Here is a 27786-nt window from a genome sequence, read left to right as displayed (position 1 = left end):
TTTTATTAAGGCTTTCCTCTTGAAAACATGCTCTTTTTCCAAAATATAGAATGCTAAAATACCTAAGCCAATGCCATTTAGGCTAAGCTGGGCAGCCACTTCTACCTCTTTGCATGGGTTCAGTGAGCCCCTCTCTCACACAAAGTTAAGCTAATTAATCATGTCTACCTCGAAGTAATACTGCAGGGAAGCCATTATTAAATGGCATTTAGCTTAAAGGGAAAGAACTACCCTGCTCCCAAGAGAGTCTCCCTTGCTGACCAATCAGATGCTAGCACTCACATGTCACGGCTTTCTCTTCTGCATGTATATATAATTTTGGCTGGATCATGATTGGTTCTTATTTGAGGTTTATGGGAGGGATTACTTGACACTGGTCGTAGCTTCCCTGCAGATCCTTATTTGGTAGGCTGTTGGTAGAACAAGTCTTTTCCAGCAGCTGAGCATCTTGACATACATAATTCATCAAGTCGTGGTGTTCTGGAAATATGCAGATCTGTGTTTGCTCTTCAGATTTCTCTTCAGCTTGTGCAATATGTCTTTTCAACCTGGTCCTTGAATTTTACAGCACTTTGGAATTTGCAAATATCTCTTATATAATCAGAAGATCCCACTGTTGGATGCCAGTTAGATGTTACCTTGTATATCTAATTGCAGGGAATTTATAGATCATCAGAACTAACAAACTGAGAAACAAAATTTGATTAAAAGAATTCAGCATCTTTCCAGCGTGCTTTTCCCCCTCTGTCTCAATAACAGCTGAGGATTGAACATTTCTGTTTTAAATTGGTAACACTAAATAATCGAAAATGCCCGAAGCAAACTATTTACTCTCAGTGTCTTGGGGCTACATAAAGGTAGGAACGTTTTGGGTTTGTTTTGATTTTTTACTTTTTATCCTTTTATTTTTCATGTGTTTGCATGAAAGCATAATTATGAACAATTGTAAATGTGGAGGTAAATGCTAGAAAGGAAATAGTCAAACAGTTTGAGCTTTGACCTGTTGTATTATAGACTTGAGGCAGTATTAATATATTAAAATAGCTTATAATATATGATGGATGACAGTGGAAAGAGATGCTGCCCATGTTTATTGATTCCTAAATGTGCCTATAATAAAATCAAAAGCTTGTTTTGGAAGATTTTCCTTAAGCTATTGTGCCCTATTTCATTTACCAAGAGATCTTAGTTAAAGAGCACGTGAAGAATAATAGCTGAATGCATGCATTCATATTAATTTTGGGACTTACGGAGACCTTGGTTGCCAAGGGTCTATTTGAACAGGGTTTTCTGGTTTCTGGTGTATGGAAGCAGCTTGTATTGATTAAAGCCTTCTCTAAAATAGTGAGTGATTGGAATGTCCTTCTGCCTGTGCATTCCTTGTAACAGAGACCTGAAGAGAATCAACCTTGATTTATAAGGCTTGCATAAAAGAAAACCAGTTTGGCTTATCCCCTGCTATACTCACATATGTTTCTTTGAGTCCATGTGCTGTTATATCCAGTGCTGAACCATGCACATTTTTTCTTGGTAGTTTCTTAATCATATATCCATATTATATATAGAAATCACCTGAATGTGTTCAGTAGTAAATCATGAAGCTGTGACCACTCAAATAGCAACTTTTATCATCTATTTAAGATGCATAGAAATGAATGAATGCAGCAGCCTGATGTACAAAAAAGTAACACCACTCAGTTATAAAAAATAAAAATACTTTCCACCTAAACTTTAAGATAGCTACTTTTGTCATCAGGCAATTTGTTTCTAAAGCAACCCCACCCCTCACCTCAATATTACAAAAGTCCATCCATTACTTTCGAAGAAACAGTCTTTCTATCTGCTGCCAATTGGCTTGATATCTTCTTATTCCACACACACTCTAACAACAGCCCCAACAACTCCTGCTCGATTACGGGGTCTCCTACTTCGCTCATGTTTTTAGGAGCATTTGTCCATAAGACTTTCTCTGAATACCCTGAGTTTGCAAGGGTGACTTTGAACACAAAAGCAAAGCCACTCTTCCCACTTTTTTGGTTTGCTTTGGTTTAATTGCAAATAAAGAGGTAAAGGGGGTTGCTGCATGCACCAGCCAGCTTTCATGCATTGCTTCCTGTTCTGCATGTGGTCCTTGCATGCAAAGATATGCTCTGTGGAGAAAACCCCATCTGGCAGGTTTTTGCACCTGATGTGCATCGATAGAGGGTTAGCACAGTGAGCCCTGATACTACCAAGAACAATCAGCAGCCTCCTGCAACTAGATTAGGGAGCTTGGGCTGTAATCCCTGCTCTCCTTTGGAGGTTACTAGGTGGCCTTGGGTCAGCAAGTTCCCTCTATCTACTGAAATGGGAGAACCAAGCCCCACATGGCCCTGAGCTTCCTGGAGATACCAATTTGATAGAATCTGTCGGGTGCAGAGGATGGTGTAGGGACGGTGGTTTAGGACCACCCCCTCCAGCTACCACCTGTTCTCAGCTCCAAATCTCCAACTGCAGGAAATTGTTGTGGATGGTTTTAGGGGTTCGAAATTTCATCTGAAAACACTATTGCTAATCAAATTGTAGCAAGCAGAATGAGAGACATGACAGATAAAATATGAAAATATGTGTTTTCAGTAGTGCAGGTGTACTAGTATGTGTTGCTGGTGATTTTTTCCTGAACATGTAAAGAACAATTTATACTGCCTCTGCTTTATTCCTGTCTGTGCAGATTGAATGATGGGCAGTTTGGTAGTGAGAGAGTTTTTTTTTCTGTAGTGGCTTTTTTAGTGACTCATTTTTTAAAGTAAATAATTCTTTTCTTGATTAGTTTTGCGTATTCGTGTTCAGAAACAAGTGTATGAAATTTAGTATCCAAAAATTTACATCAGGAGCAATGAGTTTTATTTTTAAAATTCTTGATTTTACCGGGCCCATTAAGTTTTATTACTGAAATTTTTGATTTTGCAAAATCGAACAACCAGTTTACTGATCAGACGCTTGGTATAAATTAGACTTTTTGTCATACCTGTTTTTCTAGGCCAAATTTGTTACACAGATCACACTTCAAGCCTGGTCTAAAAATGGATCTCTTTTTTTTTAAATATATTTTCCCAGAAGGAAAACAAAACCCTCAGATTGTATTCTAATGTTACCTGAATCACCCAGCTCATATTTCCTGAACCATAAAGCTCTTGCATCCCTTTTCCACACATAAGTACTAATGATAGGCTATGACACTGAGCAACTACAGACCTGTGGAAGATTTGACTTCAGATATTATGCATGCCAAAAGTAGTTAGTGGAGTGGGGAATATAAAAACAATACCAAGAAAATTCCACAATTTTACAAACCACTGATTGAAGTTGATGGGGGTTACGCATTTAACAGTGCAGTCTTATCTATAAGATCATAGGACAATCTCTGCAGGATCAGATGAAAGGCCTGTCGACTTAATGAAACCAAGTATACTGTGCAAGCTTCTCCCTCTTGCTATGGGGAAGGATAGCGGGAACAACAAGATACTTGAGCTGGCAAATAGGGTATGTTTAGCTCTGCTAAGATTCTCTCTATCTTTCTGTGCTGATCATGGTCTGTCTACCACCTAGCCATTTTCTGCCTGGTGGGTGAAACACCTTGAGACCAGCAGGTACTCCTAAGGCAGTCATGAGGTCATAAAGGTGTCTCATGAGTAGCAACTGTCTCCTAGTACCAAGAGGTTTCCCCAGAATGACTTACCATTAGCAAGAGAGATCAAGCAGTTATCCCCTAATCTTACTCAAGGACCAGCATGAGGATTTGAGATGTTGTTGTGTTACCAGAGACAGCACATCTAGACTCCAAGTCACCATAGGGCATGAACCCCCTGTGGGTTTTGATGGATGTTATGTAAGAAACTTAAATGAATTTTTTTTGGGGGGGGGAGTCATTATTAAATTCTTATAAAAATCCCCTGTGTTAACCCATACAGACATCACTATTATGTCATTACAATAATAGTGATGTCTGTACAACATGTGTATGCAGGGTCAGCATCTACACCTGGCATCTGTAGGCAGCTGCTAGGGCCCCAGCATCCTGGTAGGGTTCACTTTGAATGCCTGCCCCCAAAGTTCCTGCATGTGTATCTTGTCCAGCATTCCAGGAAACATTATGCAACTAGATCTAGATTTTCCTCAGTGCACATGACATCCCGACACTCTATGTAACAGGTTTGCTGTGGCATGTGACTGAGCCAGTTTGGAGTTGCTATGTGATGTCCAAACCCAGAAAGAGCTCACAAATAACCTGCAGTTAGTAATTAGAATAACTGTGGGTTGTTTAACCCATGAGTCACCTATAGCATCTGGATTGAGATATTACATAAGTAATCCCTGATTGGCCTAGTTCAAGTTGTATATTTTCAAAGTTTGCTGAATCTGCTGCACATGTGCTGCAGCAAAGTATGGGTTAATTAACCTATGATTTACCCCCATTACATACTAGCAGCCTCATAATGTGTGGGGAAATGGTTAGCAAACAGAGGTAGTAGACAAGAATACAGTGCAAAAACATTTTTATCTGCCCTACCATGGAGTTATTTTCCAAACAGTCTCAAACCCTCTCTGAATTTTACTTTTGTGAATCTCTTCTAATTGTTCTTCATAGCTGAGATAGAATGTAGAGATGTGAGTTACTTGGAATGCAAATATGCATTCTGGCCAATACAGGCATTACATTTTACATTCACCTAGTTTTAGCAAGAACTTTTGAGTCCCATGTGTGAAAACACTTCTAGGCACGGGGAAAGCAATTGTGACCTGGTTCACATGAACACAACACAGCTTCTTTAACCAGCGATGAACTGCAAAACTGACTTGGCAGTTCATGTCATGCAAGTCCAGCAAGCATGGGTTTTGTTAGAGTTAAATAACCGTTGCATATCATATGATCTGTAGTAAAGCACAACAACCTAGTAAACACATTTGCCTGGGTAGAAATCAGCATTTGGAGTCTTTCCCCTTTTCTCTAAGTATTTCTAATCTTACATTCCTTAACTTATTCCCACAGATCATAAGCATAAGCCTAGGACTCTCTAGCTTTGGTGAGGTGCTAGGACTTGGCCTCCCACCCTCTCCCTGCATCAACAAATTGGCAGAAATTATTGGTGCAAATGTTTCAAGTCAAAAGGGGATGCTATAGTGGAGGATTCCATAGAGCCTGAACCAAGTGGATCCATTGTTGAATCCTTGGCCTTCTCTCATTACTTTCCTGCACAACAGAACACTTAAAACCCTGCCACACACATACACTCTGAAGTTAGTTGTTGCTGCACAAACTGTTTTACAAACCCAGAGCCTTCTCTTCCTTCTCTGTACATTGTCCTATTTGCCAAAAAAAAAAAAAAAAAAAAAAAAAAAAAGCCATCCAGGTGGCTTATAACAATTTTAAACAATAAAAACCAACAGCAATAAAAACACAGTGTTGTTATATGCAATCAAGTTGTCGCCAACTTACGGTGAGCCCATGAATGAAAGCTTTCCAGAATGTTCTGTCCTTCACCACCCTACCCAGCTCTCGTAAACCCAACTCCGTGGCTTCCATTACAGATCTGTTAACCTCATCTTTGGCCTTCCTCTTCTTCTGCCTTTGAATTCCCCTAGCAGTATGTCTTCTCTAGTGAGTCTTGTCTTTTCATGGTGTGCTCAAAGTATGACAGCTTTAGTTTTGTCATTATTAAAAACACTAAACCACGTAGGTAGAAAAAGGCATGTCTTTACAAGCTTTCTCAAAGCCAAGAGAGGAGGCCATCTTGAGTGAGCTCATTTTACAGTTTGGGGACAACACAAGAAGAAAGCACTTTCATGCTTTTGTGGCCTGTGGGGATAATGGTGTCCTCAAAAGATTCTTTCCCTCAGAATTTAATAATCTGGAAGATTTATAGCAAGATAGGTGGTCCTAGGTCGTAAACAACTTGCAAAATCTCACAAATGTGTGCTTCTGAAATTGATACCAGAAGAAAAGTGGTATTCTGCCACTAAACTGGGGCAGCTCTATATAAACTGACCAAATTTAGTTAAACACATACATGGTATGCAGTAAACTGATACACTGCTACAGAGCAATGCAGCAATACCCATTGGAGGACATGATACCATCATGAAAACTAGAACAGTCTATTCTATCTCCAGTTTAATGCTATTAAAATGTGACTCTTTGCTATTCTGTATGTTCTTTGTGCGTCATGAAAGAGCTGTAGAGCCACAAACAAAATTACAGTGCTTAAGTTCCCATGGTAGTTGCATCAGAATTTTGTAAATTGGATGCATAAGTTTAAATAAATAGACATACTTTTAGTGAACAGATAGGAACGGCTAACCTTTCGCTTACTCCTACCTACAAGGCTACTTAAAATTGTTCTGGTGGGTTGAACTTTCCCACTTTAGCTAATGGCTTGTATACTTCATGTGAAAATGTTAGCATATGAGGGAGCCTAAGAAAATGGTTGTTTTTTCTGTAGAACAAAGGTGGGATGTGCGTTTACATTATAAAAAGTGTCGTGTTGTTTTCTGAATTTAAACCTAGCACATCTGATGAGAACAATAAAATTGATGTGTACACATGCCCACAATCAATTTGCAGTATCTGTTTATGTAAAATTATGTAGAATAATAATGTTAGATATATCTATTAAATGCATCTTGCATTTTCTTATGCCAAAGGGATACATTTCTTAGCCATTGACATGTGCTGTTTTTTGCTTTCTTTGCAGTTTAAAAGAATGCTCAATCGAGAGCTAACACACTTATCTGAAATGAGCCGATCGGGCAATCAGGTCTCTGAATATATATCCAACACATTTTTAGGTAAGCCCAAGTCTGGACTTTTTGTTCTTTTCACTGTGTTTCCTCTTACTCTGTACCACCCGGTGCAAATGGAAAGGTGGTAACCAATCTCTTTCTGCAGTGTCTGTTTTGTAATATGCTCTGTGCCTCATTATTAGTTAAATAAACTGCAGCATTCACATTTATTTTATAATATAGACTTTTCTTTACATTTAATGTTTCCCTTTTGTGTTCAGAAAGATCCACTGAATAGGGCTGCCAAATGTTGCCACCTTTAACTGAATGTGTGCCTTGTGTGAGCTGTGAATATGTATTTTGTGTGACACCACAATTGGGCTGCTAACAGACATTTGCCTCTTCTGGGATGGAGTACTAAATCTATGCTAGACTTTAAATGGAAGCTCACAGAACGCAAGCATGCTAATTATTAGGAACTTTAAAAGTGTGGATAAAAGTGTGAAGTATTGTTAACCAGCTTGTTTTCAAAGCTTATCCTGGCTTCTACTTGTTTTTCTCATCGTTCCCTTTGTTTCCAGTGTTCAAGTGCAAGTGCCATTGTTCCTGTAGCCAGAATGGCATCCATGCATAAAAGGGAGGAAAGTATCTGCAGACCTGGTTAAAATCCAAGGGTTGAAGTGTTTTTTTAAACAGGATACAATCTTATGGCCACTAGACAAATATTAGATGGCCAGAATCCCAGTTCCAATCTTGGAAACTTGCTTCAAGTTTGGAGTTGGGATTCCGAAGTTGGCACACACAGAGTCTCCCCTCCCAAAGCTATCATGGAAGGAACTGTTCTAGTTGCAACTCTGAGGTCATAATAATGATCTCAGAGTCAGGCTTTTGAGGGTGGGGTGGAGAGGAGGCAGCATCCACCACCCTGTGAAACATTCTGATTGTACCATGGTCTCCTCTCCTTGCACTCCAAAGCAAAACACATGATAGCTAAAATCATTGGTCCAGATGTTTTGCAAGACAGGAAAGCATGATTACTTTCATCCCTGCACTTTCTGCCCTCCATAACATCTTTGTAATCCTCTGAATTTGGGGAGTTATCGACAGCTATCGACAGGGTTGTGCTTTCTGAAAGCAAAAACGGGAAATAGTCCCATGTTCATTGAGCATGTTCATTGGCCATGGAATACTAATTAACTGCTATGGGGAGATGCAAAAATGGCTGGGAGTGTGAATGTAATGGAGTATTCCAAAGGAGGCCATTAAGAGAAACAACCCATACTGTAACTTTGTTTGGCTTAGGATGATTTGCTGAACTTCAGTGGTCAGAGATAAAATAGGAACCTAAAAGTTGCAATGTATAACTGGGATTGATCATAAAATTACCAAGTTAATGTTTAACTTGTACAGTTTATTCAGATAATATATACTAATTTAAGGAGTTTACTTTTACATGTTTTTAATTATATGTGCAAACCATGTTATACATGAATTTTATGCCCCTCAAATTTGTAAAGAATGATGAAAAGATAAACACTGTATATTTTTCAGTTTCCCTCCATTTCTTTTTCTCCCCCAGGAAACAAGTGTTTTATTCCCCTCCATGGTGATCAGTTTCCAGCAATATAACATCTCAGGGCACATTGTCATTTATTCATTGGTGACCTAAATGATCACAATGCTGAACACACTGGAGTCCATATACAAATGTGTTGTTGTTTGGAGGGTACATTGAGCCATGCAGTACTTAATGCAGCAGTGACTTGAAATATATAATAAAGCAATAGTCCTCTGAAGTATCATTTGTGATGTTTGGTAGAAATAAATAATTTGCATTATGCATAAATACTGCAGACATTAAGCTGTATCTAGTGGTAGGTGGTTATGCACATGCAAGGCAGGGTATTTAAGTCTTTCCAGTCCTTCTACATGTCCAACCTTCTGTACAATATTCCCTGCTATTCTGAAAGATTCACCCAACATCTAGGGCAGGTTTTGGTAGGCTATGGAACTATAGTTTCTGGTGAAGATTATGGAAGGTCAGGTGCTCTGCTTGAGCTGTTTTTTGCTGGCTACAGCCCATTACCAGATATAACCCATTGTTAAGCAATAATATATTGTCCCACTTCAACTATTTTATCTTTACACTTGGCAAATGTGGTTTACAAATACAAAGTTCTGCACCACCACCAAGTGGGTATAAATTTGCTGCACTGCTCTTCTAGCAGAACTGCTTAACCCTCTTTAAGGGGACACTGTAGGGGCTGAGTGGATCCTGGGACAAGAGGGCCAACCAGTGTTACTGCTGAGCCAGTACTGGCACCCTTAACCCCGTCTTACAGCCTACTCTTCTTGCCTGCAGTTTACATAATGCTGCCAAATCACAACTGACCAGCTTGCCATTCTATTGGTAATTCTAAATCAATGTGAAAATAGGAATAGATTGGAGAGACTCCTGTTGCTGATTGTTTTCTGTGTTTAACAGAACAGAACTGGTTCTATTGATGCTATAGTTTGTTCTTCCCTGGTTAGTTCAGATGTACCTGAAACAAAACCTTTAAAAGCCCATCCCTCTCATTTGCTGGTAGATTAGGTATCAAACTGAATTTCATGAGCCCTGGAAATGAATGTTATCAACCCAGTTTTAGAAACTTAAAAAAAAAAGAACCTGGAAGAGAATTGCCTGTAGGAATGACCTACTTAGAAGAATCTTCTTGCTCTGATTATCTGAAGTAAACTGAGAATTCAGGGTCTGTGTTTCCATGTGGAGAAAGAAAAAATCCTAAATAATTGTGGCTACCATTGGCCTATAATCTGTCCAGTTCTGTTAGCAGGGCTGCAACCCCGTGTTGAATTAGGCAGCACAAATTCATTGTAAGAGCAATTGATTTTAATAGGATTTTGAAGCATATAAATAGATGCAGTGTTAGAGCCTTAGTCCTGATCCAGGATGTCACACAACTGTACCATCTCAGAATGTAGGTGGAGGAGTCACTTATTTGAAAGCATTCCCATGCCAGAATCAAGTTTCCACTTGGCACATGTGTCCATAGGTAAGGGACTGCATTCAGTGGGGGTCAAGCTGAGCAAACAGTCTCATTTATTTATTTATTTGGGAAGTTTCTATGCCGCCCCATTCGCTGAAGCCTCGGGGCGGCTCACAGCAATAAATAACAACAATAAATAACAACAATTGGAGCTGTCCTGGCCAAGATGTAAAATAAATAAATAACATTGGCAATTAAAATGACGTTTAAATAAAAAGGTCTTCGTCTGGCGCCGAACAACAAATAATGACGGCGCCAGGCAGACCTCTCTGGGGAGCGCATTCCATAGGTGGGGCGCCACTGCAGAGAAAGCCCTCCTCTGGGTACTTACTAATATCCTTCACAGAGGGTTCCCGGAGAAGGGCCTCTTCTGTTGATCTCAAGGGGCAGGCGGGCCCATATGGACGTAAGTGCTCCTTTAGGTAACCAGGACCCAAGCCGTTAAGGGCTTTATAGGTAATAACCAACACCTTGAATTGGGCCCAGACTTCAATGGGGAGCCAGTGAAGCTGACGGAGGACTGGAGTCATGTGAATATAATGCCCAGTCCCTGTCAGCAGCCTGGCAGATCTATTTTGAACCAATTGAAGTATCCGGACCGTCTTCAAGGGCACGTAGAGCGCGTTACAGAAGTCGAGTCGAGAAGTCACCAACGCGTGTGTCACTGTCACCAGGCAGTCGTTCTCCAGGTAGGGGCGCAGCTGATGGATCAGCCGAAGCTGAAAGAAAGCGCTCCTCGCCACCGCTGTCACCTGAGCTTCCAGTGAAAGCTCTGGGTTGAGGAATTTAGCACTTTTATATGCCGTCTCATAGCCACACAGTTCTTTAGGCGCTTTACACAGTAAAAACCAACAATATCAAATTTCATACATAAGCAATTAAAACCACAATATCAATAAATAATAATAATAATAAAGTAGCATCACCCTGATAGCAGGAACACGAAATAATAGCTTAACAGCCAATTGGAAAAATCTTAAAAAATCACAATTACTCATACTAAAAATAACTTTAAAATACCAATATTACAATCAAATTCCAATTAAAATAATCAAGAATTAAAATGCTCCTTGAATAATGCCTTCTTCATTTATTAAGACATCCTTAAAGGCTTGGATGGCATTGTCCTTAATGTTGCAACTGTCTGTCTTCACAGTTTAAGCCCAAGGGTGCTTCCACACGGAGGGCTTCTAGTGCTTCCGCTTAGAAGGCCTTGTGCAGCTCTCCTGTCTTTTATCCTTAATAGAATTGCTCCTTTTAAAAAGGTGATAGTAGTGATGGTAAAAATGAGTTTGGGGGTTACAATTAGAAGGTGACCCACTCATCTTGACCCACTACACACTTTGGTGCATAAAGCAGGATGACCATGTGATAAGAGCCTTTTCTGGAAGCACCCTGATAACTCTGGATCATATTTCAATCATTTCCTAATTTGCAGTATGATTAGCCTGTTTTCTTTAGAGAAAGGCTGGGATAGGCCACACTAAAAGAGCTTGTAGTCCATTCTAGAAGCACTGCTTTTGTGTGGGGGGTGTGAAGGGTGGGGAGAAAGGCTTTCACGTTTGAGAACTGTGCCCAGCATCGATAGTGTTGGCTGCTCATTTGGTATAAAACCGTAGGAAATCCCTTGGAATTCCATGGCCCATCAAAAATCTTCTGGACAGATAGTTCCTTTCACTTGAGTTCATCTGACAGCTCGCTTTAGAATCCTCCATTTAGATAGCTCTAAAATTTGTGCATATGACTGAAGCCATTAATGTCAAGACTTACAAGAATCATTATTTTTCATCTGCTGTTAGTTCGAACGAGTTCAAATACTCTTCCTTTCCTCTCTGTTTTATTTAATTGGTGTTCAGAAAGAAGCCGTAAAGGGCTAGGAGGGGACTGAATGCTTCAGGCAAAAAGTGGTGACATTTTCATTTGTTTGCAGCAATGCGATCAGGCTTCTCAACTATTTCCAGTAGGTTTACTACCCTTTTCTAAAAGGTTGAAGAAAGAGAAAAATAAAACAGCCATACTGAACAGAACAGAAATGTAATCAATCTTTTTGCAGTTCTCCACTTTTTTTAGTTAATAGGAGCTATTACATTGAACAAAGAGATACATATAGGTTTGAATTGTTCTGGACTTGCACTATAATTTATAACACATAGTTTTGTAATTTTATATTTATTTGGGCAGAATGGAGAAATTAAGGGAATCTCAACAAAGGGTAATTATTTAATTTGTTTAGAGAGCTATCCTATAGTCTCTGGTTGAGCATACCAGAGACCAAAAACCCCTTCTGTGGTTGGAGACAGCCCTCTGACCTTGGAAGGGAGAATCGGAGCTCTCCCAACTTGTTGCAGCCAGCATAAAGAGAAACATGCCTGCTGACTCTCCAAGGTTGTAAAATTGACCTTGGAGAGGAGGAAAGGGGATGTATTGGTGACTGAGGCGAAGAGGAAACTGGAAGGGCCAAGTTAGGATGTATCTTGAGTCTCCTTCCCTCTCCCTCTAAAGTGCTTGTCTAGCAAAAAATTAGGAAATTGGAGATCAGGGAGGCAAAGATGCTTCTGTCCCTCCTTCCTTCCTGCCAGCTTCAGCCCAGCAAGACAAAGAATCTCAGAAACCTCCAAGTTTGTTTGCAATATTTATTTACCTGTCTGCATCTAAGCACATTCTGGAGCAGACAGCAAGAAAAGACAAAGAAATAAAAAGAACATAGCAGTGTATTCAAGTTTTTTTTAAAAAAATCACAGTATGCCAGTACAAACTGTGGACAGTCATTCCAGAAAGGCATCTTGAAATAAACCTGTTTTAATGAGGTTCTGATAGAAGCATAATGCTGGTACCTGCCTGATGTCTAGAGGCAGGAGTTCCACAGAAAACACATCAAAAAGGCACTAGTTGGGGGACTCTGCATTTCAGAATCCATAGAAGCTAACCTTAAATCTGAAATTGGAGTCCTTCTTGCCTCATTTAGCCATGACAGCTTTTGGACAGGAAAATTTAGAATAAATTCCTTCTTTCATAGTCTACCACATTTCCTCTCTCCTGTGAACTTTTTTATAATTTCACAAAAATTACACTGATTTTGGCTTGAAAAGAAGCCAAGACTTTTGGCTCATCTGCTGCTTTTCCTGCCACATCCTCCTTTGGAGAGTGGGACTTGCGTTTGCATATGATACCCGCCCACGTTGCCATCACAACACAGAAGAACTAGTTCCGTGCCCTTTTCAAACATCATATCTGTGTTGGCTGAATTTTTGAGCAGGGATTGCAGTAAATGCTGTCCCAAGCTACGCCTCTGCATGTTCAGTCAAAACTTTAACTGTACGCATAGGCTGTCTTCACCCTGTCTGCTGCATGTGAGGAAGATGAGCACTGAGACAGCAGGCAGGATCCTAACGTCTCCACATATATGCACACATGTATAGTAAACATTCAAAGTACCTTACATCCCAAATCAGAGAGCTTCTGCAAATTAAATAAATCTGGGATCCCACTGGCTGAAGATTACCTTATGGGCATGGTGAGAGGGATAAAGGAGGAGAGTTGAACAAGTTCATCACCCCACTGGCCCGCTCGTTCTCATCCTGACCTGTTTACCATATCTTATGATGCACAAACCTGCTCCACCCTCCCCTGCCCCTCCAGCATTGCCACAAGGAGAAGATCAAAAGCATCCATTTCTGTTTTCAGTTAACTGCAGTTGGACATTTTGTCTGGACCAGGAACTGCAGTTGATTTAAACTAGATTTTATCAGGACAGAGCAAAACCAGAAACCTGCGTGAAGTTGGCTTGTCACGAAAAAAAATAGTTAAAGCCATGGTTTGTACTTTTTGACAAAACTGCAAACTGTGGTTAGTTGAAATGAGAAGTGGTTATATCCAATATTTCGCCCCATGGTAATGTTGAAGAGGAGGAGGGAGGGACTTTTGAACCTGAGGCTCATTCAGATAACACTCAACTGTTGGGAGACTTTGCATGTCAAAGTGGCAGATAGTCAACCTGCTGTCTGTTGGAGCATGCAGAACACACCAGCCATTTCTAGTTTGAATAGACAATCTATAAACACCCCATTTGTAAGTCGTTGGCATGACATCCCAACTCAGGCACTCTGCCTGTTTGTGGGTTAAACAACATGTAGTTAACCCAACAACAAACCATGGGTTAATTCATGGGTGTTTAACTCATAAGCAATCTAAAGTATCAGGAAGTGGGTGTCATGCTAACAACGGGACACTCATTGTTGGTTTATTCAAACCTGAAACTACTCATACACAGCTCATGTGCTTGGTGCATCCCCATACACTTTGGGACATTTAGACCATGATTTGCTGCTCTGATGTATGAACCAGGTATAACAGAAGTAACTTGTGAATAGCTTCCTCCCTGATGAGTTCAACCAAGATCTCTTGAGAACATGAAAAATACATCATGCTACCAATATTCTTTACTTTGCTAAAAATGGAAGAGGTTAAGAGTGGCTATCCATAAGTTGTTAGATTGCAGTTCTCATCATCCCTCACTATTAAATATTCTGTCTAAGGCTGTTGGGAATTGAAATCCAAGAATATCTGGAGGGCTAAGCATTCCCCATACTTGACCTAAGGACATAGTCCTGTAGTATAGTTTTGAATCCAGCTTTCATCTGTTCAACCATGCAGACTATGTTCTGTGTATTCTTTTCCTCTTTATACCTATGAATTGTAAATTGAAGGACATTTTGTGAAAAGTCGTGTTTGAGTTGAAACTGAGTTTTCAAGACCCCTCTTAATATGCAAACAGATCAGAGATTCTTCTTTTCTTCCTTCTAAAGACAAACAGCATGAAGTGGAAATCCCATCTCCAACACAGAAAGAGAAAGAGAAGAAGAAACGGCCTATGTCCCAGATCAGTGGAGTGAAAAAACTGATGCACAGTTCCAGCTTAACAAATTCTAGCATCCCCAAATTTGGAGTCAAAACTGACCAAGAAGATAGTCTGGCAAAGGTAAGTGCAATGCTAATTGTTATGGACTTGTAGCTTAGAAATATGTCATGCCATGCCACATTTATGGCTATAAGTAGATTAACATTTATATGTTATTGCATATGTTCTGTGTATAGATATAGCTATAGATATATTTACATGCAAACTTCAAAGCCAGCTACAGATTCTGATTCATTTTATGCTAGTACAGGACTACAGTGATCTGAGTGTTCATCAGAAGTACATTAGCAGAGAAGTAAAAGAAAGGGGAATTGAAAAATGAAAGCTATCTATATTAGTGAATTTGTCTACCTGTAGGTTTTCAAGACAAAATCAGATGGTATGTTTGGAAAAATAATGAATGCAGCACTGTTCTTTTCCCCTTTCAATGCCCTGGCACTTGAAGCATTCAGAAAAAGGGAGATAGCAATAGGATTATAGGATCTTTGGAGAGAGGCTTCCATATGGTGTCTACTATTGCTATCAGGGTCATGGTGAAATATTTCAGTTCTGTTCCTACAAAATACTCTTACCAGTTCACCCTCTTTAAAGCTTAGAAAATTGATTGCTGGGAATTTTTCAAATAACCCTCCTTGGAAAACTGGTATTGGATCCTTTTTCTTGTTTGATTTCATATTAGGAACTAGAAGATGTAAACAAATGGGGCCTCCAGGTATTTAAAATAGCAGAATTATCTGGGAACCGACCTTTGACAGTCATCATGTACACCATTTTCCAGGTATATTTAATTGAAAGAAGTTTTTCCAGTTTGCTTTTTGTAGCATTAGCATGTATTGTAAAGGCTGATATTTTTCTGTTTAACTATAGGAACGGGAATTACTGAAAACATTTAAAATTCCACCAGACATGTTAATAACTTATTTGATGACTCTAGAGGACCACTACCATGCAGATGTGGCATATCATAACAACATACATGCTGCAGATGTTGTGCAATCTACACATGTGCTGTTGTCAACCCCAGCTTTGGAGGTAGGTCTGCCGTCGGGCAAGAGAAGCAGAAGTGTGAATGCGTGGCATAGCTTACATAGCTATGATTTTTAAAATTCCTTTTCTGCAGAAATCAAAAGGTTAAACTTAGGTGCTCAGGTTATTAATACTGTTTTAATGCATTAGGATTGACTGAATGTGAGAAGTCCAGTTTAAACCAAAGGAAGTTAAGCACCTAATTGTATGTTTTTAAAAGGTGAATCAAGCAGAGCTGACTTCCTCTGGAGTAGCCTCATTTTGGTAGTGAGGGGGACATTACTACTTAGAAATACATAAAAACAAGCTGCATTGAATTGCAATATGGTTGCATTACTTATGCTCCAGGTGCAGATGTGAGATTAGCTGTGCCAGAAGAAGAAAGCTTTGAATGGGGTGTACTTACACTTGTTCCAGTGCAGCCTCACAAAACATGACATCTTGCCAGGACTGTAAACATATGTAACAAACGCAGATGCTTAGGATTTGACTTCTGTTAGGAAGGAATTATTAAAATACCTAGTCGTAATCATATGGTAGATCTCACAATAGATGTATTGTAAAACTTAGATTTTGTGATCTTGGTTTCAAATTATGCACTAAGCTGGCTTTCCATTGATTGGAAATTGGGAAAAAATGACTTGTCTTGAGGAATACAGCCCATAAAAGTTCCAGATATTTGGTGAATCATTATCCAAACACTTCAGGAAGCTTAGTGTTTAGTCATCTCTTTTAATGGAGAATGAATATAGGTAACCTAGTTAAGTATTTGTAAATAGTTAAGTATTTGTAATTGTACAGATGACAACTTAATGGGGTGAGAATCAGTGTCCTTTCAAATTTTATTTTTTAAAGTGTTTACTACAGTTATCCTTTTCTTTCCTTCTCCCCTACCTTGCTTTCCCTCAGGCGGTGTTCACAGACCTGGAGATTCTGGCTGCTATTTTTGCTAGTGCAATACATGATGTCGATCATCCTGGGGTTTCAAACCAATTTCTTATCAACACAAGTAAGTGTAGTTTATTTCTGGTAAAACTGATAGCCTGCATGCCTGGCACTGCCATTTTGTATGCATAATACCAAAACAACATCTTTTGTTCTTCAAATGCCCTTTTGAATGTAATCGGCCTCCTTCTATGTTCTGCTGTCACCTTGTAAAAGAACCTAAGGAGTCACCCAGTGTAGTGTTTGTTACTTAGGTTGGATGGAGGTACAGAAGTACAGGAGGTTACAGTGCAGGAGGTGCTCAGGAGGCCTACAAGATACTGGAAGGCATTATTAGGATAGAGAGTTGTTCATAAATGGAAGAACTCTTACTAGCTTGGTTTTTGAATCATCTGAATAGTGTGTCTGTAGGAATAAGCTATTACCTGCTTCCAGAAGAATTTCTGGTTGTTAAGCAGTACATGCAACCAACTCACAAAATGCAAATATGTTCAAATATCCTTTCACATGCTCTTTCCTGAGTATTAGAGGCATCTTGCTACCTCATGACAAGATAATGATTAAAAGTTTCAAAAAAGCCCTCCTCTCCCCGCCCCCTGCTTTTAAAAATGTAATAGAAAACAAAACCTGAAGGATTTTATGAATTAGTCATTCTGTGTGGGAAGTGGCTTTTCTAAGAGGTAGAACTTTTTAATGTTGTTTTGATGCTTAAGCCTATCAAGTATGATTATGTGATTAAGAAAGATTTCATTGGCAAGTAAAATCTTTCTCCTCCCTCTGTCCTGCCATGTTCTGCTTTGGGAGAAACATTGCTAAAGATGGGATTTCTCAGCTCAAGTGTTTGGTATAGGAGAGCTGGACTGCAAGAGAACATACTGAAGTGCAGGAGCTTCTGCCTGTTGTTTTGAACTGCACGGGTTTTATGGCAGAACTTTAAAAAAAGAAAAGGACAATCAGTAGAGCAGATAAATACACTGCTAGCTTTAGGATGTGGAAAGTATAATAAACACAATGTAATATCAACAAAGGACAACCAGTATTTCATCCAAAAGCATCTACATTGATTAGAGAAATGAAATCCAGCAGAGTGTTTGCCTAAATGCAATGGGACATCTCCTTAGGAGATGCTTTAGTAAATATGTTTCTTTCCATGGGTGTTCTGAGATGTTGCACGTGAACTCTGCTTGATGTCTTGGTCATGTGCAGGCTGAAATAAACAAATGCTGCTCTCAGTAAAGATCGAATTTGGCTAGCAAAGGGCCTTTCTTGCAGTTCTTGGGAGCAGTGAGCATTGCTGAGCTAGGAACTGCCTTTGGTGACAAACTGATATTAGGAAAGGACATACGTACCAAAGGGTACACGATCAGGATCTTTTCTAAATGTTCAGCCTGCCTAAATGCCATTTGGAAGAATTTTGTGTACTTGAAAAAGACTTGCGGGGTGGTGGAAGAGAGAGAGATTCAAGGAACCAGTAATGTTGGTTTACAAGGAGCTAATTCAGTGCAGTAAATCAATAGTAAATTAGTAGGTTGTTGCTTTGATGTGCCTGACACAACATGTCAGTGCCAGATATGGAGGGGAGGGGAGGAGACCTTTGCCCCATCCAGCATTATGAATATGCAGGGCAATGTTTGGGGGAAAATCTCTTTGATTTGTTAGCAAATCAAGTCTTCACTGAATCTTCACAGCAAAAATTGATGACAATAAACCTTAATTTGGTGAAGTTTTCTTCTAGTTTTTGGACTTTTGCAAAGTCCCTTCTCAATAAAAGTGTGGGCAAATTTTGCTTAAATTTGCCCACTTAATCTCCATTCTGGGCATTATTTTGATGTAGTTTGCACTTGGCATGCTCCAGCCATCATGCCATAGAAAAAGGCATGTGTCCAAGGCTATTGAAGTGCCATTCCAGACATTTGAATTCTAAGTTGGGTTCAGTTTGTATGCTTGAAGAATGTAAGAAATAAAACTTGTGTAGGGAAAGGAATCCAGATTTTCCTAATTTATGTGCCTTGTGGCTCTCTTGCAGACTCTGAGCTTGCCTTGATGTACAATGATTCCTCAGTCCTAGAAAACCATCATTTAGCTGTGGGCTTCAAGTTACTGCAAGAGGAGAACTGTGACATTTTCCAGAATTTGACAAAAAAGCAGAGGCAATCATTGAGGAAAATGGTCATTGATATTGTGAGTTAGCATCTGAATTTACTTCTGTACTTCACGTAGGCCAAGTTGATTCATTCATTCATTCATTCATTCATAACATTTGTATGATGCCTAGTGAGCCATAGCATCTCTAGGCGGCTCACAATCAGACAGTTCAAACCATTAAAAACTAAAATGGCAATTACCACTAAATCCAAAAATTAAACTACTACAATTAAAATTTTATTTTAATTTGCAAAGAAAAAAAGCAGATAAACTTTTTAATGGCAGTTGCGTGGTATTTTAAACTGCAAGGAGGCACTATAGATGATGCTGTTTCAAAGCACCGTGTTATTTGTTCTATTTTAGTTGAACAGATTCTTATCAGATTGTTTGCAGTGTAGCTCAGTATTGCATAAGGTTACCTGACAGGATTTGGACTACTTTTTGTACCCAAGGGGAAAAAACACTATCAAGTTATGAGCAAGCCTTTTCTATACAACTCGTCTCATACAAAGTGGCTTTCCCTGGTTTTTGCCTGATAGAACTGGAAAACATGTGCTTTTCATTCACAATACATTGTGCACTTGCTAACTGTGTAACACCTAGGAGTAAATTCCATAAAGACCTTGGCTTCAAGTTCTCTCAGCCCCTTTTATCATGAGTGGACAGGAATGCTGAGAGTCGTAGTCCAAAAACAACCAAAGGGCATTACATTAGAGAAGGCTGTACTAGGTGACCTAGCATGGATACAGCTACTGGCTAAACCAATTTAAACGCCATACCAAAATAAATATTGGATATAGGCAGTTGTGGTTACCTGTTGTTTTCTCTTCTTCTCCAAGGTGCTTGCAACAGATATGTCTAAGCATATGAATCTGTTAGCAGATTTGAAAACTATGGTTGAAACCAAGAAAGTGACTAGCTCCGGAGTTCTACTTCTTGATAACTACTCGGATAGGATTCAGGTAAGATGCTGTATGTTATAAATATGGATTATGTCTCTTTTCTTTGTCATGTGTCTTCCAATAGAGATACACATGTTTTGCTTTCTGGGTTAGGAACGTGTTAGGAATCTAATTTGGGGGTGGGAATCAGTCACATTTCCTTCTCATGGCTCAGATCCCTAGACTCTCGTCTCTCTCTTTCTGCCCAACATCGTTCTTATGCTGAGCATTTGTGTGAACGTCTCGCAGGAAATGAATGCAGGTGTGCCCATGAGGCCACTTGCACGTATGCTGCCCATGCACCTGCTGTGCCAGTGGGGTTCTGCTTCTGCACATACAACTTCTGGGATTTGTCCCTGAGTGTTCATGGACTTGGTCTTGGTTTAGCTCATTTCCTGGTCAGGGCCAAGCACAGGAAAAACGGTTTGGCAAGCACAAGAGAGCTGAATTCCAGCTTGATGTTTGCAGCCCCATTCTAGATTGGCTGTCAAGTTATGTTTCTTGACTAACTCTCACATTTCTTTGAAACAGATCAACCTTGCACTTACAGCATTTTTGGCCTTTTAGTATAGGCAGAAGCTACAGATGTGAGATAATTGAGAAGCTATTAATGTCAGTGTGAAAAACACACAGCACATTGTCCTTTGGCTGTTAAGAATAAAGCTTGCACTCCATTTATTTTCGAGAGTCTGTTTTCACACCCACCAAATGTGCAAATGGGGACAGGGTTCTTTCTCCAGTGGAATAATACCACAGGTTCTCTAAAGCAAAACAAAATTCTGTCTACTTTAGGTTCTACAAAATATGGTACACTGTGCAGATCTAAGCAATCCAACCAAGCCACTTCAGCTCTATCGCCAGTGGACGGATAGAATAATGGAAGAGTTCTTTCGTCAGGGAGATCGAGAAAGAGAGAGGGGCATGGAGATAAGTCCCATGTGTGATAAGCACAATGCATCAGTAGAAAAATCACAGGTAATGCCTTTAATACAGGGGGATACGATGGCAATATACAGTGCGAGTAAATGGCATGTCATACCTTTTAGTTGGCAGAATTGCAGCTCTGTCATAGATTTCCATTTAATATGTTTATTTAAATATTTACAGCAAAAATATATAAAGCTGTATTTTGGGAGAAAGTCAGTGAATTTACTTACAGTATTGAAGGGCCTGCTAGTATGCCTGCCAGCTCACCACTGGCACATACGTATTTTGCCCTGAATAGAGCACAGAATAAGTGTGAGTCCACAGTTTTCCTCTATGTCTTGCAAAGTAAGTAAGGACTTGCTGTGATTCCAGGCTGAACTCAGAAGCACAAAAGAATGGCAGAGACCCCCAACCCTAACCCAGTGCTGCAGTGACTTTTCAGAGACATCTGAAGAGCCATGAGGCTTCTTGCTTCTTTTTGAGAGTCTAACACGGCTCTCATGGGACTCACCACACATCCCTTGCCACAGTTGTGCTGCGTCGCAAATTCGTGGGTAGAAGTAGGGTCAAGATGAGAACAAACAAGGGCTGTCTGCCAGTGCAAGTCAAGTTTTTTTGAACCATGGTGGATAAGAATATAAAAGAGCCATGCTGTGTTAGACCAGAGGTCCATCTAGTACAGTATTCTGTTCACACAGTGGCTAACTAGCTTTATGTGGGAAAACCACAAGCAGGAGTTCAGCAGCACCTGCTCACCTACGTGCCCCAGCAGTTGGCGTAGGCATACCTTCTTTGGTTTTGGAGGAAGCATGGGGTTATTAGGGTGGAAGCTATTGATAGCTTTATTTCACAAGTTAGGGAGTATGAACTGGAGGAAGGGTGGGATGCAGAATGCTTCACTAAGGTTTGCAATTCCATTCAGTTAATTTTAATAGATGAATAAGTAAAGTCAATTCCTTTGCCTTTTGGGATAATATCTCACCCTTCGTCTCGCATCTTCACAGGTGGGCTTTATAGACTATATTGTTCACCCTCTGTGGGAGACCTGGGCAGACCTTGTACACCCAGATGCCCAGGACATCTTAGACACATTGGAGGACAATCGTGAATGGTACCAGAGCACAATCCCCCAGAGTCCTTCGCCTGCCCCAGATGACCAAGAGGAAGGTAGACAGGGCCAGACGGAAAAATTCCAATTTGAGCTTACCCTGGAGGAAGATGGAGAATCAGACACAGAAAAGGACAGTGGAAGCCAAGTGGAAGAAGATACTAGCTGCAGTGACTCCAAGACTCTTTGCACCCAAGACTCGGAATCCACTGAAATTCCGCTTGATGAACAAGTGGGAGAGGAAGTGGTGGAAGAAGAAGAGGCAGAGAGCCAGACAGAACCTTGTGCCCTAGAAGAACGTTCTCCTGACACGTAACAGTGCGACAGCTCCGGGGCTCTCTTTGTTCTCTCTCTCTTTTTCTCTTTTTAAAAAAATGAAAATGGTTTCCCAAGTGCATGTCACACGGCACAACCATGGTCGCGCCTCACCGTCATCTGCCAGAGCTGTTTTATTGATCAAAAACTGACCTTGACTACTCAGTTTGGCACTCAGGAATATTGTATTCAGAATTGTTCATCTCCATGGCATCACAGAGCAATGGAAAACACCTGAAAAGAACAGGTTAATAAGAGTTCAACTTGGCTGATAAGATCAGAGTGTGTCTCCTCCAAGCTGTTTTCAAAAGGAGTAAAGGCTGGTCCAAAGCTAGTGTGTGTGTGCGCGCGTGTGTGTGAGAGAGAGAGAGAGCATGTGTGTGTGCGCCTCTGTGTGTTTGTTTTGTATTGGATTTTAATTTCATGAGAAAGGCAATTAGTAGCATACATCACCAGAATCTAAAGAAAGTGGCCAGCAAGTGAACCAAGGTTTCTAGTGGAAAAATAAATGCACACAAATAATGGGACACAACATGAATCTGTTACCAGTAGGAAGATGAAGCTGTGGAAATCGCTTAATTTTCTAATTTCAAGTCTTCCTGACACATGACTGAAAAAAGTGTAGCTCAGTGGGTTGCACTGACGTCTGCATTTTGTATAAATATGTAAAACAGAAATCCTTTTTTGTAGAGTTTACTTTTATTATTAAATGTATTGAGGTATTATATTTAAAGAATGCAGCACCCTCAGAACTTCATCTGCCACTGGTTCTTTCTCCTCCCCACCCCCAAAAGAGTAACTTGCAAGTTTTCAATACAAATATATGCTACACTGGATAAATCAAATGCTTTCCTTCCTTCCGTCCGTCCTTCCTTCCGTCCTTCCTTCCTTCCTTCCTTCCTTCCTTCCTTCCTTCCTTCCTTCGGCACTTAGATTTTCATGGTAATTCATCCAGCTGTCATAAAGTGTCATGTTGTTTTCAGGATCAAGGAAATCTATAGAATGCTCTTTTCATCCCCTCCCCTTGTGTGTTGCAAGAAACACTTTATTGGCATTCATTTCAATCTTTCTCTCCGCTGTAGAGCTGCAATGCATCCTCTGTACCAAGTTCTTTGCCCTCAGAGATTGCTTAGTCCTGCACCCCCAGCCTTTATGGCTGAGGGCATGCTGGGCTCCACCAAAATACTATTTCTGAAGTGTAGTCAACTGGTAGAGTCAAGGTTCCCCAGAATTTGGGTTGCAACCCATTGCCGTGTGGCAGGAGCTCTGAGGATGGCACACCATGGTCCCTAAAGTAGGTGCAGAGAGTGGAAGACAGTGTCAAGCATCTGGGGCTTTGAGAAGACTCCAAAGCAAAGGTGGAACTCTGTTGGCAAGACCTAAGACTATGACTCCCCTGCTGTACTTGCGCATCCTTTAATTTCTAGTTAGATTACTCCCATTTCTGTGAGGCTGTCTCTGACTGCACCTGGCAGCATTAACGGCCTGCCTCAGAGACATGCTGTGGCAGCAAATAACTTACCATGTGGGATGTGCAGAGTGCTGTGACAACACAGCACTGCAGACTACAGAACTACAACAGGAGTGCACAGACTGTTCCTAATGGAATGTCCATTGTGTAGTGCAAAAACGCCCTGAGCCTTCCCATTTCCTTCATCTGTTTTGGCATCCTTTGTGGTTTTTTGATGTCTGAGCAGGAAATGTGTTAAAGGTCAGTCCAGTTAGGGCCTTTAAAAATGTGTGGCTTTTGATCCTAATTACAGCAAGGCATATAGAATAGTTATTTTAAAGGCATATGGACATCTTCCAGAGTGTTAATGGAATCCTAAATTTTTTTCTGATCAGTGCTTTTGGATTTTTATTGTTATTTTTGTTTCTTGCTTTTTTTCCTCATTATGCTGTCCCATTGAGAGATCACATCAAGGATTGGACTATTAATCCTAATCTAGGTGGTGGAAATGTTGTTTCCATTAAAATTGACAGGTTGAGAAAGGCATTTACAGAACAAAGTGTAGGCTGCAGTCCACAACAAAATGTTGTGCTATAAGGCTATTGTTATTGATGGGTTCAAGTAGAATTAACGTTGAATTGGATTGTGATCTTAGTGCACAACTGGTACAATGTGCAGAAAACCATGCACAGTGGCACAGACATCAGCTGTGGATTCATGTTCACATTAATGTGTGGCATCTTCCCTGACATGTATGCTGGTTGTGGTGCATGCCTAAGCATCAGGTTTTTAGCGAAAAGCACTGATTGATGCAGTTTTTAAAAATGTGCACTTTAGCATGTCCAGTCTACCTTTTAGCTCTTGAAGGCTTGTATTGAAAAATACTAGTTGGGGAAGCAAGTGAAAGAATTTCACCATGTTGTTGTCAGCTTAGGTTCATATCCTCCCAGTTGCTACTTCAATATTTGTTCAGTCCCCAAGAGTGCCTGGAATATTAATGAAAAAGCAATATCATTTCCAAAAATCAATATGGACCTGGAAGGGTATTTTATCTGCACTAAAGGTTTAATCCTATGACGTGGGGTGCCCTCTAGCTTGAGCCAGCAAGAGACCTAAGTATTGGGGAAAGACCTGCATCTGTGGGGTGTCTGGCACCATGCATTTCACTTCAAGCACATGAATACCTTGGATTATTAATGGTACTTCCCAGTTGCTTAATTAAGGAGGCATTTGTTCATTGCTGGCTGGCAGTTCTTGTGCACCCTGTAAGATTAAACTTTAATAGAAAATGGAGAAACACAACCATATTGTATAAAGCATACCCACACACATGGACAATCAAATGGTAGAAAACATAATTTTTAGAGCCAGGGATCGAATGCACTGTACAATCTTTTTTTGTTTTTATTTTGCCAAAGTGTGCTTGAGCATTGCACACTGCTTTAAAAAATACTGTTGATAAATAACTACATGTTTTCTGAGTTCTGGGGGGGGAGGGTTGTTTTTGTTTTCCCCTTAAGAAAAATGCAATGAATTGATTATTGTGTAGAAGGGGGAAAAGAGAGAGTGAGAGGAACCTGAATTTGCATCTATACTTTAGCTTGCAAGTTACTGTTCTCAGTAATGCTGTGTCTATTTCCTTTTAATTCTGGTTTTATGTAATTGTTCTAAAAATGTGATCAGACAATATTGGTAGAACAAATCACACTCACAAGTTTAAAAAAAACTTGAGAATGGAATGAATTTTACAGAAAACTTCAATTCTTTTAAAATGCATTTATTTATTTTTATTTGTGCCATACATATTTTTCTCACCAAATGACCTTACTTGTAATAAGTCTTGTTTGTCTCTGTTTACAACCATGTATTTATTGTATTGTATATATTGTAATGTTACTTGTAAATTATAAGTTCTTATTATAACATCATCCTCTGCAGGATGGTGTTGCTATATTTGGAAACTCTTGGTGAGAGAATTAATATTGTGTATACATACTCCTCTTGTACATTTTCCCCTCCTGTAATATATCCTATATCACCTTAGAGCTTGTTTATGGAAGAGTTGAGGAAAAAACTATAAAATACATAGATATATAAATTAAAAGCTGCAGGTCTTTGGTCCCAGGGCTGTGCCTTAAACTTAAAACAATATTTTCTTCTGTTTTGCTGCATTTGAAAGAAAGGTCGTTGTGGAACATGGGCTGGGCATATCTCCTACTGCCCTTTTGTTTTTTCTGAGGGACTTGGGTTATAGCCCTATGTAGGATTCCCCCAGTTCCAGTGGGCTTTATCTAGGACTCCCACTGGAAGCCCAAATGCTAACGTACTTCAGCATCAACACCACTTGCCTGATGGAAGCACATTCTCTTGTTCAAAACATGTCTCTAAGGGATCATTTTATCTGTTTTTCCCTTTCTTAAAAACCGACCAACCAGAAAAACCACAACCATCATGTGATCAGCAAGGACAGTGACAAGGATTGCTCCAGCCCCGTTGAAATGGGCTACCTACTCCTTATTTGCGGCAAGCAGCTTACATGGGTAGATTTGTGCCCGCTATTATTAAGAAAGTGACTCTCCAATTAGACCCACATTTCTGCTGTACAGTAAAACACATCCTGTTTCCCCTCCATCACTAATATTAAGTGTCTTGAGCAGCCCAGTCTTGCTTCTGTAAAGTGAATCAGTGGATGTATGTGTAGCATAGGCGTAAGGAATGACTGTAATCCTTTGACTAGATCTGCACAACTGGGGAGGAAAATTAAGCCACCCTCACTTAGTTTCCCGCCCTGCACATACCAGTCATGCACTACTGAATGACCACAAATGCCCTTGCTGGGCATGGATTGCCATGTCATCTGAATGCAGCAAGGACAAGGGGGTCTATAAGCCATCCCAGAAACAGTGACATGTTCTGTGGTGGTTGCTGGCTGGTTTGCAAACTGCCCTCATCCTCACCAGCTTCAGACGGTCGGACAAACCACATCTAATGAAAGGAATTACTGTAATTCAGTGGTGTGCAACAGATCTGTGTGGGGCAGGAAAATAAGCTGCAGTGGCTTATTTTCTTCCCCTGATCATGCAAACCCAACCTTTAGGTCTTTAAACACTTAAGCATATGTCTTTTGCAAAACTTTGCAGTGTCCTGAAGTGTGTCTTGCTGCTGTTCTTGACTGTGTAATTTTGTAGGATCAGATACCTCGTCACCATTCCATTAATGCCCAGCCCTTGTAGCATGTGACTGTTCAGTGAAAGGAGAGATTCTTTTTCAAGAAAAAGCAGAGCCTCCTTCTTGACACAAACTGTAGATTTTAGCAGCCCTGGCCCAAAGGAATACGATTGCTTTTGTTTTAAACAGTATAAAAGGGACACTTATAACAACAGAATTACTGAACAATATTTTTGTTGTTTTCAGTTTGGTTTTGTTTCCTTTGGGTATGTCTTTAGAGTGGCAAGTTGTGTGTGAACATTGCAAATAATTCAATGGTTTCTTAGCCTCTCTTACAGCCTATGGAATAGTACTGTACGTCAAATACCTTCATATGAAATTTTTATATGCAATGGAAATAAAAGCATGGGTTGATTCTGCCTAGATACTATACTTGACCATCTTTTTGCAAATAAATTTATCTTACACTACTAATTGCCCATCAGTAATAAGATTTATTTTTAAGATTTGGCAAAAACAAAAAAACCAAATTGGAATTTGTACTTATGTCTAAAAATCATTATTCACCTAATTCACCTAAATCAAAAAATGGACAGCAACAACGTACCCTCGTCTTAAGTGAAGGCCTAAGACAAAAAGTTTGGACCATTCTAAGAAATACTGAAATAACAAGAAAAAGCAAAACATAACAATTTATGTAATGACTGGCCTGCAAAATAGGCACAGTACTGACCAACTATATGGAAAAAGAACTAGCAGTATAAACCATTTTTAATGGGGTTCATTATGAAGGTCCATGAACATTCATGATTTCTACACTCAATATTAGCTGCATGGCATTTAGCGGAATCTATTAGTCTATATGTAAGTTTGAATCCAGTTCTGTTGTTCTGCCAAGAACTTCTGTTTGTGAAAGTGAATTCAATATGCTTGGGCTTCCACTGCTGAAAGGGAAGGGCGTGGGGGAGGGGGGTGTTGGAAGGGTTGGCAAATTCCTCCTCAATCCTGCAGTTTGTCGAAAAATTGATGACTTGGAG

The 27786-nt window shown here is 40.0% G+C and overlaps 1 protein-coding gene across 9 annotated transcripts in view; it reads left to right on the top strand.

Moving 5' to 3' along the window:
- Positions 1-27179, top strand: part of PDE4D (phosphodiesterase 4D) — a 666530-nt gene extending 639351 nt beyond the window's left edge. For all 9 annotated transcript variants that reach the window (XM_044446038.1, XM_044446041.1, XM_044446039.1 and 6 more), the window contains 9 exons: positions 6732-6825; positions 14612-14784; positions 15404-15502; positions 15592-15756; positions 16660-16759; positions 18722-18876; positions 19680-19802; positions 20574-20756; positions 21713-27179. In XM_044446038.1, coding sequence (XP_044301973.1) covers positions 6732-6825; positions 14612-14784; positions 15404-15502; positions 15592-15756; positions 16660-16759; positions 18722-18876; positions 19680-19802; positions 20574-20756; positions 21713-22132 — 1512 coding nt within the window. In that variant the 3' untranslated portion in view covers positions 22133-27179. The remainder of the gene's footprint in view (positions 1-6731; positions 6826-14611; positions 14785-15403; positions 15503-15591; positions 15757-16659; positions 16760-18721; positions 18877-19679; positions 19803-20573; positions 20757-21712) is intronic.
- The last annotated feature ends 607 nt before the right edge of the window (positions 27180-27786 follow it).

Source organism: Varanus komodoensis, unplaced genomic scaffold (assembly GCF_004798865.1).
Source record: "Varanus komodoensis strain SLA01 unplaced genomic scaffold, ASM479886v1 scaffold5, whole genome shotgun sequence".
Taxonomy (NCBI): Eukaryota; Metazoa; Chordata; class Lepidosauria; order Squamata; family Varanidae; genus Varanus; species Varanus komodoensis.
Note: the sequence above shows the minus strand (reverse complement) of the source record. Positions and strands in the feature narration are given on the sequence as shown.